At 45.6% G+C, this 18931-nt stretch overlaps 1 protein-coding gene across 1 annotated transcript in view; it reads left to right on the top strand.

Annotated features, from left to right (window-relative positions):
* Positions 1 to 18424, top strand: part of lrrc34 (leucine rich repeat containing 34) — a 71898-nt gene extending 53474 nt beyond the window's left edge. The window contains exons 8-10 of the mRNA XM_067994817.1: positions 3126 to 3281; positions 7851 to 7977; positions 13896 to 18424. Coding sequence (XP_067850918.1) covers positions 3126 to 3281; positions 7851 to 7977; positions 13896 to 14201 — 589 coding nt within the window. The 3' untranslated portion in view covers positions 14202 to 18424. The remainder of the gene's footprint in view (positions 1 to 3125; positions 3282 to 7850; positions 7978 to 13895) is intronic.
* The last annotated feature ends 507 nt before the right edge of the window (positions 18425 to 18931 follow it).

Below are 18931 nucleotides of genomic sequence, written 5' to 3'. Positions count from 1 at the left end.
TTACAAATACCTGGTTAGGCCTCAGCTGGAGTAATGTGTTCAATTCTGGGCACAACACTTTAGGAAGGATGTCAAGGTCTTGGAGAGGGTAGAGAGGAGGTTTACCAGGGTGATACCAGGGATGAGGGACTTTAGTTATATGGAGAGATTGGAGAAGCTGGGATTCTTCTCCCTAGAGCAGAGAAGGTCCTAATAGAGGTATTCAAAATAATGAGTTTTGATAGAACAAGTAGGGAGAAACTATTTCCTCTGGCAAGTGGGTCGGTAACCAGAGGTCATAGATTTAAAATAATTGGCCAAATAACTAGAGGAGAAATGAGGAGAATTTTTTTTAAAAACAGTGGGTTGTTTAGATCTGGAAAGCACTACCTGAAAGGGTGGTGGAAGCAGATTCCATAGGAACTTTCAAAAGGCAATTGGACATGAACTTGAAGAAGACTAATTTGTGGGGTTATGGGAAAGAGCTGGGGTGTGGGACTAAATTGGACAACTCCTTCAAAGAGTTGGCACAGGCACGAATGGCCAAATGGCCTCCTTCTGTGCTGTAAGATTCTATGATTCTATTCTATGATTCTACTCAGTAGCTCCACTAAGAGCGCAGCCATTAAACTCCTGAGAAATATATTACTTGTTCTCTGAGACATTATCAGAAGCAAAGAAATTTCAGGCTTATGGGGGGTTATTTTAAACCCCAAGAGCGGGTGGGTTGGGGGCGGGTGGGAGTTGAAAATAGTTGTTTTTTTGGGTCGCGACCGCAAAATTTTCAGACTTTGCATTCCCAGTGGGAAGCTTGTATTTTTACGCACCGAAGTTAAACCCGGAAATAAAGCCGGGTTGCAGTTGCAACCCAAAAAACAACTAATTTCAACTCCCACCCACCCCCAACCCACCCGTTCTTGGGGTTTAAAATCACCCCCGTGGAGTTCGGAATCTATTTGAACCTGAGCTGAGCATCCAACCCCATATCCGTTCCATCACCAAGACCGCCTATTTCCATCTCCGTAACATTGCCTATCTCCGCCCCTCCTCAGCCCATCTGCTGCTGAAACCCCCATTCATGCCAGACTCAACTAGTCCAATGCTCTCCTGGCCGGCCTCCTACTTTCCAACCTCTGTAAACTTGAGCTCATCCAAAACTCTGCTGCCCGTATCATAACTCGCACCAAGTCCCGTTCTCCCATCACCCCTGTGCTCGCTGACCTACGTTGGCTCCCGGTCCGGGAACACTTTGAATTTAAAATTCTCATCCTTATGTTCAAATCCCTCCGTGGCCTCAGCCCTCTATCTCTGTAACTCCTCCAGCCCTACAACCCTCCGAAATCCCTGCACTCCTCCAATTCTGGTCTCTTGCGCATCCTCCATTTTAATCACTCCACCATTGATGGCCGTGCCTTCAGCTGCCTACGCCCTAAGCTCTGGAATTCCCTCCCTAAACCTCACTCTTCTCATTTAAGACGCTCCTTAAAATCTACCTTTTTGACCAAGCTTTTGGTCACCTGTCCTAATATCTCCGTTTGTGGCTCGGTGTCAAAATTTGTCTGATAATTGCACCTGTGAAGTTAAAGGTGCTATATAAATGCAAGTTGTTGTTGTTGTAGGGGATGCTTTTCTTAGACTGGGGTTAAGATACATTAGAATGTCTCTGGTTACCATTGGTAGAAATATATTAAAAATGTATTTGTAAATATTTTCTGTTTGGTCCTTTCAGTGTAACTGGAAACACATTCTTTTAGATCTTCCCAAATGCATTTACAAAGTTCCTGCACACAGTGACCAGAGGAATTCTTGCATCATGGTCAGGCAGCTGTACTTGTGCTGGGAGTATTTGTTGGTCCAAAATAGAATCATACAATTTTACAGCACAGAAGGCAGCCATTCACTCCATCACCCGTGTACTCCCTCTCTGACAGACCCTCCCCTTAGTCCCATTCCCCAGCCCTTTCCCCATTCACTCATCGTCCCTGTGTCCTCTCTCTGACAGAACTTGGGATCGGGGGTTGGGAGTGGGGGGCGGGGTTTGGGGAGGGAGGGTTAGGGGCGTGTGTTTTGGGGGGTTTTGAGGGGGGAGGGGACAGACTCTTACACTGACTATTAAAGAATATTCTGCAGATGTTGTGCAGTGGAGAGAGTTATTTGTTGTTTATATTCATGATTTGGATGAGAATTTAGGAGGCATGGTTAGTAAGTTTGCAGATGACACCAAGATTGGTGGCATTGTGGACAGTGAAGAAGGTTATCTAGGATTGCAACGGGATCTTGATAAATTGGGCCAGTGGGCCGATGAATGGCAGATGGAGTTTAATTTAGATAAATGTGAGGTGATGCATTTTGGTAGATCGAATCGGGCCAGGACCTACTCCGTTAATGGTAGGGCGTTGGGGAGAGTTATAGAACAAAGAGATCTAGGAGTACAGGTTCATAGCTCCTTGAAAGTGGAGTCACAGGTGGATAGGGTGGTGAAGAAGGCATTCAGCATGCTTGGTTTCATTGGTCAGAACATTGAATGCAGGAGTTGGGATGTCTTGTTGAAGTTGTACAAGACATTAGTTAGGCCACACTTGGAATACTGTGTACAGTTCTGGTCACCCTATTATAGAAAGGATATTATTAAACTAGAAAGAGTGCAGAAAAGATTTACTAGGATGCTACCGGGACTTGATGGTTTGACTTATAGGGAGAGGTTGGATAGGCTGAGACCTTTTTCCCTGGAGAATAGGAGGTTTCGGGGTGATCTTATAGAAGTCTATAAAATAATGAGGAGCATAGATAAGGTCGATAGTCAAAATCTTTTCCCAAAGGTAGGGGAGTCTATAACGAGGGGGCATAGATTTAAGGTGAGAGGGGAGAGATACAAAAGGGTCCAGAGGGGCAATTTTTTCACTCAAAGGGTGGTGAGTGTCTGGAACGAGCTGCCAGAGGCAGTAGTAGAGGCGGGTACAATTTTGTCTTTTAAAAAGCATTTGGACAGTTACATGGGTAAGATGGGTATAGAGGGATATGGGCCAAGTGCAGGCAATTGGGACTAGCTTAGTGGTATAAACTGGGTGACATGGACATGTTGGGCCGAAGGGCCTGTTTCCATGTTGTAAACTTCTATGATTCTATGATTTAATTTGTTACGACAGTAACCAGATCTCCTGCGATGGAGCGAGAGCTCTGGCGGAGCTGCTGAAACACAACACTCCCCTGAAGATTCTGGATTTGGCTGCAAACAGAATTGAGGATAAGGGACTGGTGTACATTAGTGAAGCTCTGCGCTACATGAACGACCAGCTGTTAGGGTGAGTTCCTCAGCACTTGAATCTAATCTGCCCAAAATCCAGTATGACTAGTGGGTTAATCCAGGACCAAGGGTCTTCCAATTAAAAACCTCTACATTCATGAGCCTGGGTAAAAGAATTGTTCCCCACAGGATAGTGGATGTGGAACTGACTCCCAGAGAAGGGACTTCATTCCGGATAAATTGATACCTTTAAAAGGGAATGGGATCAACAAGTGTGGGGAAAGAGGACTGATGGTTATTTCGATATTGGCCCGGTGGGGTGCTCCATGTATAAGTGGGCTGGAAGATCAGAGAGAGGCCTGGTTATACCAGGGATCCAAATTTTTGGGGGAGTTACGGCAGGAGACGGAGAAACTCCTGTTGGAATTTTAGGGCCAATATGTTGGACGCATCCCTCAGATTAACAGGGAAAAGTGGAAAGATTCTATTGTTAATGTTAAAACTAGAAATTGGATAGAAAAATAAACTAAAGGAGAGGCTGAGAACAATTAAAGTGTTAAAACGTTTGTATTTTGAATTGATTTTTGAGTGCTTAAAAGAAAATCCACTGATTTATCTAATTGAATGGCGGTACAGGCTCGAAGGGCTGAATGGCCTCCTCCTGTTCCTATCCTGCAATGTTCATGTTTATTTTACTGTCAGTGTGTGAGCTGAAAACTATCAAAACTGGTTCATCTGGAGCAGGTGCGACAAACTTCATACAACCAAAGTCCTGAAGTCTTCAGGCCTGTTCACAACACAGGAACCTGGCAGAAGCACAACACCCTGGAATGTGTAACTTAATCTAGTGAGTAGAATCAGGCTGGAGACAGCTCTTAGACAATCATCAGCAGAAACGGCACAGTTTATACTCTGCAGATTACAGACACCCAGTGCCCAGTGTTTATAGAATCATAGAAAGGTTGCAGCAAGGAAGGAGGCTATTCAGCCCATCGAGTCCGTGCCGGCTCTATGCAACAGTAATCCAGCTAGCCCCACTCCCCCACCCTTTCCCTGTAGCCCTGCAAATTTTTTCCTTTCAAGTACTTATCCAGTTCCCTTTTGAAGGCCATGATTGAATCTGCCTCCACCATCCCCTCGGGCAGTGCATTCCAGATCCTAACCAGCCGCTGTGTAAAAAGTGTTTATACTCCGCAGATTACAGTCACCCAGTGTTTATACTCCCAACTTGTGATGGAATCCATAACTAGGGACTATAAATATAAGATGGTCACTAATAAATCCAATAGGGAATTCAGGAGACACATCTTTACCCAAAGAGTGGTTAGAAAGTGGAACTTGCTACCATTTGGAGATGAGGCAAATAGCACAGATGCATTTAAGGGGAAGTTAGATAAATGCATGAAGGAGAAAGGAATAGAAGGGTATATTGCTGGGGTTAGATGAATTAAGGAGGGAGGAGGCTCGTGTGGAGCACAAACACTGGCATGGACCAGTTGGCCCGAATGGCTGGTTTCTGTGCTATACATTCTATGTAAAAAATGGCTGTGGATGCTGGGACTCAATTGAAATTTTCAAGACTGAGATCGATAGATTTTTGTTGGGTAAGCGTATTAAGGGATATGGAGCTAAGGCGGGTAGATGGAGTTAAGATACAGATTGGCCATGATCTAATTGATTGATGGAACAGGCTTGAGGGGCTGAATGTGGCCTCCTCCTGTACCGAAGTAATGTCTGCAACATCAATCAGTCTACAATAGATTGGCACATTCACCAAGCAAACACCCACATCAAGGACCCCTTGTAGCCTGTCTCCTCACAGGACTGTCCCCTACCTGAATCAGAACTGCTATTCCATCATCATATCATCAGGTTTAGAATAGGAAAAGGACAAGGAACAATCAAGCGTAAAATACTTAACTGGAGGAGAGCTCATTTCAGTGAGTTAATAAGGGATCTTGCCCAGGTGGATTGGAATCAAAAATTGGAAGGCAAAACAGTAATTGAACAATGGGAGGCCTTCAAGGAGGAGTTGGTTCGAGTACAGAGTAGACACATCCCTACGGGGGAGAAAGAAAGTGCATCCAAAGCTAGAGCTCCCTGGGTGACTAAAGATATAGAGAGTAAAATGAAACAGGAAAAGGAGGCTTAAGACAAAAGAGAATAAGAGGGGCAAAGAGAGAGTATGAGAATAGATTAGCAGCTAACATAAAAGGGAACCCAAAAGTTTTTTATAAACCTATAAATAGTAAAAGGGTGGTCAAAGGAAGTGCCCGACCGATTAGGGACAAAAAAGGAGATCTTCTTGTGGAGGCAGAGGGTGTGGTTGAGACACTAAATGAATATTTCACATCGGTCGTCACTAGAGAAGAGGATGCTGCCATTGTAGCAGTAAAGGAGGAGGTAGCAGCGATATTGGATAGGATAAAAATAGATAAAGAGGAGGTACTTAAAAAATTGGCAGTTCTCAAAGTAGGAAAGTCCAGATGTGAGGCATCCTAGGTTACTGAGGGAAGGGTGGAAATTGCAGAAGCTCTGGCCACAATCTTCCAATCCTCCTTAGATATGGGGACGGTGCCAGAGGACTGGAGGATTGTAAATGTTACTCCCCTGTTCAAAAAGGGGAGAGGGATAAACCCAGCAATTACAGGCCAGTCAGGCTAATGTCGGTGGTGGGGAAACTTTTAGAGACAATAATCTGGAACAAAATTAATTGGCACTTGGAAAAGTCTGGGCCAATAAATGAAAGTCAGCTCGAATTTGTTGAAGGAAAATCATGTTTGACGAACTTGATTGAGTTCTTTAATGAAGTAACGGAGAGGGTTGATGAGGGTAGTGCAGTTGATGTGTATATTGGCTTTTAAAGGTCGTTTGATAAAGTACCACATCATAGACTTGTTAGCAAAATTAAAGCCCATGGGATTAAAGGGACAGTGGCAGCATGGATACAAAATTGGCTAAGGGACAGAAAGCAGAGAGTAATGGTGAACGGTTGTTTTTCAGACTGGAGGTAAGTATACAGTGGTGTTCCCCAGGGGTCAGTGTTAGGACCACTGCTCTTTTTGATGTATAGTAACGACCTGGACTTGGGTACAGAGGGTATAATTTCAAAGTTTGCAGAGGACACAAAACTCAGAAATGTATTAAATAATGTGGAGGATAGTAACAGACCTCAGTAGGACATAGACAGGCTGGTGAAATGGGCAGACACATGGCAGATGAAATTTAACGCAGAGAAGTGTGAAGTGATACATTTTGGTAGGAAGAATGAGGGGAGGCAATATAAACTAAATGGTACAATTTTAAAGAGGGTGCAGGAACAGAGAGACCTGGGGTGGACGTACACAAATCTTTGAAGGTGGCAGGACAAGTTGAGAAGGCTGTTAAAAAAGCATATGGGATCCTGGGCTTTATTAATAGAGGCATAGAGTACAAAAACAAGGAAGTTATGCCAAACCTTTATAAAACACTGGTTAGGCCTCAGCTGGAATATTGTGTTCAACTTTGGGCACCCCACTTTAAGAAGGATTTCAAGGACTTAGAGAGGGTGCAGAAAAGATTTACTAGAATGGTACCAGGGATGAGGGACTTCAGTCATGTGGAGAGACTGGAGAAGCTGGGATTGTTCTCCTTAGAGCAGAGAAGGTTAAGGGAAGATTTGATCGAGGTGTTTAAAATCATGAACTGGTTTGATGGAGTAAATAAGGAGAAACTCGTTCCAGTGGCAGGAGGGTCGGTAACCAGAGAACACAGATTTAAAGGAATTGGCAAAATAACCAGATGAGACATGAGGAAAAAAATTTTACACAGCAAGTTGTTACGATCTGGAATGCATTGCATGAAAGGGCGGTGGAAGTAGATTCAATAATAAATTTCAAAAGGGAATTAGATAAATACTTGAAGGGAAAGAATTTACAGAGCTATGGGGAAAGAGCAGGGGAATGGGACTAATTGGATAGCTCTTTCAAAGAGCTAGCACACAGGAACGATGGCCTCCTCCTGTGCTGTATGATTCTATGATTACTGTCTCGCTGGCATGTTACCATTGGCAGTACATCTTGTCAGGGGACATCCAAATTCCCAGGCTGCAATCGGATGCGTTTAATCTGTATCAGTCTCCTATTCCACTTGGGGGATCAGTGGCTGGAGACTTGCCTGGTATAAAGGAAGATGGTAGTGGTTGTTGGAGGCCAATCATCTCGGCCCTAGGACATCGTTTCAGGAGTTCCTCAGGACAGTGTCCTCGGCCCAACCACCTCCAGCTGCTTCATCAATGACCTTCCATCCATTATAAGGTCAGAAATGGGGATGTTCGCTGATGATTGCACAGTGTTCAGCTCCATTCGCAACCCCTCAGATAATGAAGCAGTCCGAGCCCGTATGCAGCAAGACCTGGACAACATCCAGGCTTGGGCTCATAAGTGGCAAGTAACATTTGTATCACACAAGTGCCAGGTTCCAACAAGAGAGAGTCTAACCACCTCCCCATGACATTCAATGGCATTACCATTGCTGAACCCCCCACCATCAACATCCAAGTTTCTAAATAAAAAAATTGTGAAGTAATCACACTAAAAGTTTTGAAACCCATTTATGGAAATCATTTAAATATCTTGTTTTTCACCAGATTGTCTGTCGTCAGCAACAGTATCACTGGAGTCGGCCTTGTGGCTCTCGCTAATGCCTTGAAATCCAACAAAACCCTAACCAATGTTTATATCTGGGGCAATGAATTGGATGAATCAGCCTGCTCAGTAAGAGAAAATATGTCCTTTCTTCTTGGATTAGAATTTGTAATTGAGCTCCAACACCACTAGAGTAAGTGAACATAGGAACATGAGGAGGCCATTCAGCCCCTCAAGCCTGTTCCACCATTCAATTAGATCATGGCTGATCTGTATCTTAACTCCATTTACCCGCCTTGGTTCCATTACCCACCTTGGTTCCATTACCCTTAATACCCTTGGCTAGCAAAAATCTATCAATTTCAGTCTTGAAATTTTCAATTGACCCCCAGCCTCAACAGCTTCTGGGAGAGAGTTCCAGATTTCCACCTCCCTTTGTGTGAAGAGTGTTTCCTGACATCACCTCTGGAAGGCCTTGCTCTAATTTTAAGTGAAGTGAAGATGTTCACCCAGGTTGTCCCAGGTTTCACACACAACAAAAATTTTTTGTAAATTACAAATGATCTTAGCTCAGCAGCTCACAGATTGGAGTGTTCAGCTTAAGGTTTAATCCCAGTGTTCATTTATCTTCACGTTTAGATATTCCTGAATTTCTGCCCATCTCAGGGGAATGAAGAATTGGCAAAGCACAGCCTCTGTAAGACATTAGTGGGAAGGCTGAGGATCCAGCAACCCCATCCTCACTGCAAAAACAATATATCACACTGACAGTAGGGCAGAAAGGAATGAGGTCACTGTGGCCAAGGCTAGGAGGCAATATCAAACAAGTTGGGTTGGCTTTGTTTAGCAAAGAGTTGTCAAGGTGACTTGTATGAAGTTTTCAAGATTCTGAAGGGAACTAAAAAAGATGACCAGGAAACTACTTTTCTGTGGTGAAGGATTTGAACACCAAGGGACACACGTTTAAATTAGAAGTTAGGATGAGAAGGGAAATCGGGGGTAAATTTTTCACCCAAAGAGTAATAGAGTCATAGGGGGTGATTTTAACCCCCAAGAATGGGTGGGTTGGGGGTGGGTGGGAGTTGAAAATAATTGTTTTTTTGGGTCGCAGCCGCAAGATTTTCGGACTTTGCATTCCCAGTGGGAAGCCTGTACTTTTACGCACCAAAGTTATACCTGGAAATAAAGCCGGGTTGCGGTCGCGACCCAAAAAACAACAGGCAAAGGTGAATCCAAAGAGCTTCTACAAATACATAAAGGGCAAAAGGGTAACTAGGGAGAGAGTAGGGCTTCTTAAGGATCAACAAGGTCATCTATGTGCGGAACCACAAGAGATGGGTGAGATCCTGAATGAATATTTCACATCGGTATTTACGGTTGAGAAAGGCATGGATGTTAGGGAACTTGGCGAAATAAATAGTGATGTGTTGAGGAGTGTACATATTACAGAGAGGGAGGTGCTGGAAGTCTTAACGCGCATCAAGGTAGATAAATCTCCTGGACCTGATGAAATGTTTCCCAGGACGTTATGGGAGGTTAGAGAGGAAATTGCGGATCCCCTAGCAGAGATATTTGAATCATCCACCGCTACAGGTGAGGTGCCTGAAGATTGGAGGGTAGCAAATGTTGTGCCTTTGTTTAAGAAGGGCGGCAGGGAAAAGCCTGGGAACTACAGACCGGTGAGCCTGACATCTGTAGTGGGTAAGTTGTTAGAGGGTATTCTGAGGGACAGGATCTACAGGCATTTGGAGAGGCAGGGACTAATTAGGAACAGTCAGCATGGTTTTGTGAGAGGAAAATCATGTCTCACGAATTTGATTGAGTTTTTTGAAGGGGTAACCAAGAAGATAGATGAGGGCTGTGCAGTAGACGTGGTCTACATGGACTTCAGCAAAGCATTTGACAAGGTACCGCATGGTAGGTTGTTACATAAGGTTAAATCTCATGGGATCCAAGGTGAGGTAGCCAATTGGATACAAAATTGGCTTGACGACAGAAGACAGAGGGTGGTTGTAGAGGGTTGTTTTTCAAACTGGATGCCTGTGTCCAGCGGTGTGCCTCAGGGATCGGTGCTGGGTCCGCTGTTATTTGTTATTTATATTAATGATTTGGATGAGAATTTAGGAGGCATGGTTAGTAAGTTTGCAGATGACACCAAGATTGGTAGCATTGTGGACAGTGAAGAAGGTTATCTAGGATTGCAACGGGATCTTGATAAATTGGGCCAGTGGGCCGATGAATGGCAGATGGAGTTTAATTTAGATAAATGTGAGGTGATGCATTTTGGTAGATCGAATCGGGCCAGGACCTACTCCGTTAATGGTAGGGCGTTGGGGAGAGTTATAGAACAAAGAGATCTGGGAGTACAGATTCATAGCTCCTTGAAAGTGGAGTCACAGGTGGATAGGGTAGTGAAGAAGGCATTCAGCATGCTTGGTTTCATTGGTCAGAACATTGAATGCAGGAGTTGGGATGTCTTGTTGAAGTTGTACAGGGCATTGGTGAGGCCACACTTGGAGTACTGTGTACAGTTCTGGTCACCCTATTATAGAAAGGATATTATTAAACTAGAAAGAGTGCAGAAAAGATTTACTAGGATGCTACTGGGACTTGATGGTTTGACTTACAGGGAGAGGTTAGACAGACTGGGACTTTTTTCCCTGGAGAGCAGGAGGTTAAGGGGTGATCTTATCGAAGTCTATAAAATAATGAGGGGCATAGATAAGGTCGATAGTCAAAATCTTTTCCCAAAGGTAGGGGAGTCTATAACGAGGGGGCATAGATTTAAGGTGAGAGGGGAGAGATACAAAAGGGTCCAGAGGGGCAATTTTTTCACTCAAAGGGTGGTGAGTGTCTGGAACGAGCTGCCAGAGGCAGTAGTAGAGGCGGGTACAATTTTGTCTTTTAAAAAGCATTTGGACAGTTACATGGGTAAGATGGGTATAGAGGGATATGGGCCAAGTGCAGGCAATTGGGACTAGCTTAGTGGTATAAACTGGGCGACATGGACATGTTGGGCCGAAGAGCCTGTTTCCATGTTGTAACTTCTATGATTCTATGATTCTATGATTCTATTTTCAACTCCCACGCGCCCCCAACCCACCCGCTCTTGGGGTTTAAAATCACCCCCATACAATAAATAATCACAGAAGATCATTGCAGCAGACAGGTAAAAATGGGTTCAAGAGATAGTTAGATACGTTGCTGAAAAAGGAACTGAGGGATCTGAAGAGAGGGGTCGGTAGGTGGGGTGATCTGTGGTAACGGACAGGCTTCCAATTCTTCAAAAGTCTGATTTTTCTCGTCAAAATTAAAAAGCACTTTTCACAGACTATGGTCTGTTCTGTAGCAGGTCCGACAGGAAATTGGGTAACACTGAAACTGTAGGCCATTCAACACATGGCATTGACTCCAAGAAAACATCCCCACCCCACTTACAACAACTTGAGGGTTCTATAACAAGGGGACATAGATTCAAGGTAAAAGGCGGGAGGTTTAGAGGGGATTTGAGAAAGAACTTTTTCACCCAGAGGGTGGTTGGAGTCTGGAACTCACTGTCTGAAAGGGTTGTAGAGGCAGGAACCCTCACAACATTCAAGAAGCATTTGGATGAGCACTTGAAATGCCATAGCATACAAGGCTACGGACCAAATGCTGGAATATGGGATTAGAGTAGACAGGGCTGATGGCCGGCGCGGACACAATGGGCCGAAGGGCCTCTATCCGTGCTGTATAACTCTATGACTCTATGACTCTATGACTCTAACTCTACTCCCCCCCAGACCACTCCCCCCAGACCACTCCCCCCAGACCACTCCCCCCCAGACCACTCCCACCCAGACCACTCCCCCCAGACCACTCCCCCCCAGACCACTCCCCCCAGACCACTCCCCCCAGACCACTCCCCCCCAGACCACTCCCCCCCAGACCACTCCCCCCCCAGACCACTCCCCCCCAGACCAACTCCCCCAGACCACTCCCCCCCAGACCAACCCCCCCAGACCACTCCCCCCCAGACCACTCCCCCCAGACCACTCCCCCCAGACCACTCCCCCCAGACCACTCCCCCCAGACCACTCCCCCCCAGACCACTCCCCCCCAGACCACTCCCCCCCAGACCAACCCCCCGCAGACCACTCCCCCCCAGACCACTCCCCCCAGACCACTCCCCCCAGACCACTCCCCCCCAGACCACTCCCCCCCAGACCACTCCCCCCCAGACCACTCCCCCCAGACCAACCCCCCCACACCAACCCCCCTAAACCACTCCCTCACCCCACGCCCCTCCTACTCTTCCACCTCAGTTCCCCCACAATCCCCACCCCTCCACTCCCCACCCCCACACTCCCCACCCCCTCACCCCTCACCCCCACTCCCCAACCCCCACTCCCCACTTCCCTCTCCCCACCACCACACTCCCCACCCCCCTGTAACCACCCCTTCTAATCCCCCACCCACCCTCCCCCTCACTCCTCACTCCCCCATCCCCACATTCCCCACCCTTCCACTCCCCACTCCCCAATCCCTCCACCCCCCTACTCCCCACCCCCAATCTGCATCTCCTACTCCCCCAACCCCCACACCTTAGGAACATAGGAGCAGGAGTAGGCCATTCAGCCCCTCGTGCCTGCTCTGCCATTTGATAAGATCACGGCTGATCTGTGATCTAACTCCATATACCTGCCTTTGGCCCATATCCCTTAATACCTTTGGTTGTCACATCTCACATTTAAATTTAGCAATTGAGCTAGTACCTTCCCACTCCCACTCCCCACTCCCCCCACTCCCCACTCCCCATTCCCCCCCCCACTCCACCCATTCCCCATTCCCCTACTCCCACTCCCCACTCCCCACCCCCACTCCCCCCACTCCCCATTCCCTCCCCCCCCACTCCCCATTCTCCCCATTCTCCCCACTCCCAATCCTCCCCACCCCCACTCCCCCCACTCCCCATTCCCTCCCCCCCCACTCCCCATTCTCCCCATTCTCCCCACTCCCAATCCTCCCCACTCCCACTCCCCACTCCCCATTCCCCCGCCCACTCCACCCATTCCCCATCCCCCAACCCCCCCCCCACTCCCACCCCCATCCCTCACATCCTTAATCTGGCAGTAATTTTCTGGGAATTCTACCCTTTGTGCCTTTAAAAGACCTCAGTTGAGAGTTGACATGAATCCTTTTGAAAAGCTACACCCTTTACCTAAACTGAGACAAGTGACACAGAAGGGCATTGAATATCTTGTGGCTTGTGGCAAAATGAGCTGGAATTGTAGCAGCTGCTTTGTACCTTCAGCCCAGAAGAGCCTAGGGAGCAATTCAGGAGGGCGACTGTGAGCAACTCTGCCTTCGAGGCTGTGAGGGCTGTTAATGCGAAGGAGCTTTGCAGGGGCCAGGGGTCCATACGACTTCCCCAATCCCACAATGTGGGCGGAGAGGGGTCCATGCCCTGCCGAATCTCAGTGTTTAGAAAAGACCTAAGAATATTTCCTGCTCTGTTTTTACCAGACTTCATGGCAGCTGAAGGGATTAAAATGAGTTTCCCACCTCTGGGTTTATTCTCCTATTTTTCTATACCCTTCAATGGAATTTGTTTACTTATTCCATTTCTGAGATTAAAAGGACAATTCATCAAATTCCAATGTGGAGTTTAGCCATCCAGGAGCACCTGATGGGGAATCATGGACACACACTGTACATGATCTCTGAAATGGGCAGCCAGTGAGTCAGGCTCCAGGACCAGTGGCTCAGTTACATCGAGATTACAACTCAGAAACAGACCTATCTGGGACAGAGTGTGCGAGCGATAGTCCTAATCCCATGTGCTCCCTCTTCCCATATCCTTTTATTGAACGTTAACGAATATCCAGTGCTATTAATTAAACTGTGCAAAGGGGCTGGGAGGATTTTCAATCCTCATACTGTTGTTATTTGTCATGTCGGAAGTTTAAATAAAATGTATGTCTTTAACCAATCAGGATGATTTGGGAGCAGAGTTTCTGTGGAATAAGCAGAGGCTCCCCTTTAACACGTCTCATTTCCTATTTCAGGATTTTGCAAATCTGTTAAAAGTTGGGCGTTTGAAGCCAAAGCAGACGGACATCAGCCCCTACTGGATCGATGGACATGTTTACCTGGCGCAGCTCACTCATGGTCTGCAGATGCATTATTACTGGACCCCCCCGTATGGGGAGCAGGATGATGCAGCTTGTAACGCTAACCTGATTCTGCTGAAAGGACCACAGGTTTCGTTAAGCCAGATGGACATAGAAGAGATCTTAGAATCTTCCAGCACAGAAGGAGGCCATTCGGCCCATCATCTCTCTACAAGCTCTTTGAATGAGCTATCCGATTAGTCCCACTCCCCTGCTCTTTCCCCATAGCCCTGCAAATTTTTCCTTTCCAAGTATTTATCCAATTCCCTTTTGAAAGTTACTATTGAATCTGCTTCCACCGCCCTTTCAGGCAGCGCATTCCAGATCATAACAACTCGCTGCGTAAAAAAAATTCACCTCATGTCCCCTCTGGTTCATTTGCCAATTATCTTAAATCTGTGTCCTTCTGTCACTGGAAACAGTTTCTCCCTATCTACTCTATCAAAACCCCTCATAATAATGAACCCGTCTATTAAATCTCCCCTTAACCTTCTCTGCTCTAATGAGAACAACCCCAATTTCTCCAATTTCTCCACACAACTGAATTCCCTCATCCCTGGTACCATCCTGGTAAATCTCGACTGCACCCTCTCCAAGGCCTTGACAGCCTTTCTAAAGTGTGGTGCCCAGAATTGGACACAATACTCCAGCTGAGGCCTAACGAATGATTTACAAAGGTTTAGCATAACTTCCTTGCTTTTGTACTCTATGCCTCTTTTTATAAAGCCCAGGATCCCATATGCTTTTTTAGCAGCTTTATCCTGTCACCTTCAAAGGAACATAAGAACATAGGAACAGGAGTAGGCCATTTAGCGCCTCGAGCCTGTTCCGTCATTCAATGAGATCATGGCTGATCTGTGATCTAACTCCATATAACCGCCTTAGCCCCATATCCCTTAATACCTTTGGTTAATAAAAATCTATCAATCTCAGATTTAAAATTAACAATTGAGCTCCATTTAGAAAGTACTCTGATTAATCCTTTTTAGGTCCAAAGTGGATGACCTCACACTTGCCTATATTGAAATCCATTTGCTACAGTTTTGCCCATTCACTTAATCTATTAATATCTCTCTGTAATTTTATGCTTCCATCTACACTGCTTACAATGCTGCCTATCTTTGTGTCATCGGCAAACTTGGATATGTGGTTCTCTATCCCGTCATCTAAATCATTAATAAATACAGTGAATAGTTGAGGCCCCAACACAGATCCCTGTGGGACACCACTAGTCACATCCTGTAAATTTGAGTACCTGCCCATTATCCCGACTCTCTGTCTCCTGCCGCTCAGCCAATTTCCTAACCAGGTCAATAATTTGCCCTCAATTCCATGAGCTTCAACTTTAGCTAACAGTCTCTTATGTGGGACCTTATCAAATGCCTTCTGGAAGTCCATATAAATAACATCCATAGACATTCCCCTGTCCACTACTTTAGCCATCACTTCAAAAAATTCAATCAGGTTTGTAAGGCATGATTTACCCTTTACAAATACATGTGGCTCTCTGATCAGCTGAAAATTTTCAAGGTGTTCAGTCACTCTATCCTTAATTATAGAATATTATTAAATCTAGTAATTTTCCAACAACAGATGTTAGGCTAACCGATCTATAATTCCCCGGTTTCCCTCTCTCTCCTTTCTTAAAAAGCGGAGTGACATGTGCAATTTTCCAATCTAAAGGAACGGTTCCTGAATCTGGAGAATTTTGGAAGATTATAGTTAGGGTATCTGCAGTGTGCTCACCTGCTTCCTTTAAAACCCTGGGATGGAAACCATCTAGTCCTGGGGATTTAGTGCCATTATTTTCTTCATTACTGTTAATTTCTTTACATTAATTATGGTGAGTCCCCGATTTATATATGTGAACCCCCAGGTCTCGCTGTTTCTGCACCCCCTTTAAAATTGTACCATTTAAAGACATGAAACCTCAGATTGTTTGAAGCAAATAATTTGGCATGTGATCTGATAAATCATCTTATTATCAACTGTATCAATGTGAAGTTTCTGTTCGTACTAATTGTATAATTTAATGAAAGTTAGATTAATGGACTCACTTTGTACCTCCAACCCAATCAACATTTGGTATCTTTCCATAAACGTATTTAGTCTCCCAATTACAAAATACACAACAGTTGTTTAATGACCTGCTCTAGTTGAATCATAGAATCATAGAAGGGTTACAGCACGGAAGGAGGCCTTTCAGCCCATCGAGTCCGTGCCAGCTCTCTGCATGAGCAATCCAGCTAGTCCCACTCCCCCGCCCTTTCCCCGCAGCCCTGCAAATCTTTTCCTTTCAAGTATTTATCCAGTTCCCTTTTGAAGGCCATGATTGAATCTGCCTCCACCACCCCCTCGGGCAGTACATTCCAGATCATAACCACTCGCTGTGTAAAAAAGTTTTTCCTCATGTCACCTTTGGTTCTTTTGCCAATCACCTTAAATCTACGTCCTCTGGTTCTTGACCCTTCCGCCAATGGGAACAGTTTCTCTCTATCTACTCTGTCTAGACCCTTCATGATTTTGAATACCTCGATCAAATCTCCTCTCAACCTTCCCAGTTCTAACCCCAGCTTCTCCAGTCTATCCACGTAACTAAAGTCCCTCATTCCTGGAATCATTCTAGTAAATCTCTCCTGCACCCTCTCTAAGGCCTTCACGTCTTTCCTGAAGTGTAATGCCCAGAACTGGACACAATACACCAGTTGTGGGTGAACTATACAGTATGGAATTTTCAACCCCTCTATCAAATCTCCTCATAACTGTCTCTGTTCTAATTAAAAGAGCCCCAGTTTCTCTGGTCTCTCCTCATAACTAAAGCCTCTGATCCCTGGAATCATCTCACTGAATCTCCTCTGCACCCTCTCCATGGCCTTGACATCCTTCCTAAAGTAAGGAGCCCAAAACTGGACACAATATTCTAACTGCAGCCGAACAAATAGTTTGTACAGGTTTAGCTTCACTTCTGCTTTTGTACTTTATAATCACATCTGCTTTTTATTGCAACTTTATCAACTTGTCCTTTTAAAGATTTGTGTATCCGAATCCCTTCGTCTATTTGCTCTTCCACTTCTAAAGTTTTACCATTTTGTATATATTTCCTCCTTATTCTTCAGCTCACATTTCTCCACATTAAATTTCACTTGATATTTATGTGCCCCGTCTACTAACCTGTCCTTGTCCTGAAGTTGCTTACAGTCCATTTCAGTTTTCCACACTTTTCCTATTTTATGCCAGTTGCACGTGTTGATATTGTGCCCTCATCTCGATCATTTCTATATTTTCACCACTGTTCACACCCAACACTGACCACTGGGGGCACAACTGTTAACACTCAACACTGACCCCTGGGAGCACAACTGTTCACACCCAACACTGACCCCTGGGGGAGGGGCACCACTTTTCACACCCAACACTGATCTCTGGGGGAGGGACACCACTGTTCACACCCAAACTGACCCCTGGGGCACCATTGTTCACACCCAACACTGACCCCTGGGGGAGGGTCACCACTGTTCACACACAACACTGACCCCGGGGGGAGGGGCACCATTGTTCACACCCAACACTGACCCCTGGGGGAGGGTCACCACTGCTCACACCCAACACTGACCCCTGGGGGAGGGGCACCACTGCTCACACCCAACACTGACCCCTGGGGGAGGGGCACCACTGCTCACATCCAACGTTGACCCCTGGGGTGCACAACTGTTCACACCCAACACTGACACCTGGCGGAGGCACAATTTTTCACACCCAACACTGACCCCTGGGGGACAGCACTGTTAACATCCCCTCACTTACGAGGACTCTCTCTCTCTTGTGTCCTTCAACCAACTCACTATCGGTATGGACACACTCCTTTTAATACCGTGAGCCTTAATTTTATCAACAAGCGTCCCATGTGGCACCTTTATCAAACACCTTTTGAAAATCCATATACACAACATCCACTGCATTTCCTTTATTAATATGGTATCATTTTCTCAAAGAACTCCATTAAATTTGTTAGCATGGATTTGGAAAAGGTAAATGTGTGTCTAACGGTCCTTAATTAACCCAGTAATTGCCGGTTTTAGGTCAACCTTAGATATTTGGTTGCATACAGAGTGCTGCTTATTCCTGTAAGCAGTCCCTGCAGCTTATGTTAGGGAGTGTTCCCATATTATCCAATATCTAAATATATAATAGCATAACCTGGGGCTGTGACAATAGGGACCCACATGTGATCTGAATTGGACCTTGTGCCTTTCACATGTACACTTTTCCAATCTTCCAGTAGGGGACTGAAAACACTTTAGTGAGACGAGGCCACATTTGAATCTTTAAGCTGCTTTATTTTACAGACATCAGTGAATGTGCAGAGTAGCTGTTATAAACAAACCTCATTAACTTCAATTAACTTCAAAGCCCTGTTTGTGAATAAGGAGAAATGAATAAATGGCACTGCACTATCCCCTGTTACTGGGTAACTGAGTAAAGCAGTTTCTGTAGCTGCTGGAATAGCAACGTGTGATTAGACCTGTCGTCATCAGCCCCCACACCCACCAGCAGCCCCCACACCCACCGGCAGCCCCCACACCCACCCCACACTCGCTCCACACCCACCAGCAGCCGGAAGTCCCGCCAGCACTTAAAGCAGGCTGATATTTAAAGGGCCAAATTAGACATTTAAACCACTTAGGGCGATTAACTTTTTGTGTATTGAGTTACACAAACCATTTTAACTTCTCCTGAATGTGTCTCCTGTGGCCTCTGAAATACGCCATGGAAACACATACTTTGGGTCTGTCTTCACAAAATGGGGGGGGGGATGATGCAGAGATTGTGGTTAAGGAGGAGGAGTGTGAAATATTGGATGGGATAAACATAGTGAGAGAGGAAGTATTAAGGGGTTTAGCATCTTTGAAAGTAGATAAATCGCCAGGCCC

Source organism: Heptranchias perlo, chromosome 13 (assembly GCF_035084215.1).
Source record: "Heptranchias perlo isolate sHepPer1 chromosome 13, sHepPer1.hap1, whole genome shotgun sequence".
Taxonomy (NCBI): domain Eukaryota; kingdom Metazoa; phylum Chordata; class Chondrichthyes; order Hexanchiformes; family Hexanchidae; genus Heptranchias; species Heptranchias perlo.
Note: the sequence above shows the minus strand (reverse complement) of the source record. Positions and strands in the feature narration are given on the sequence as shown.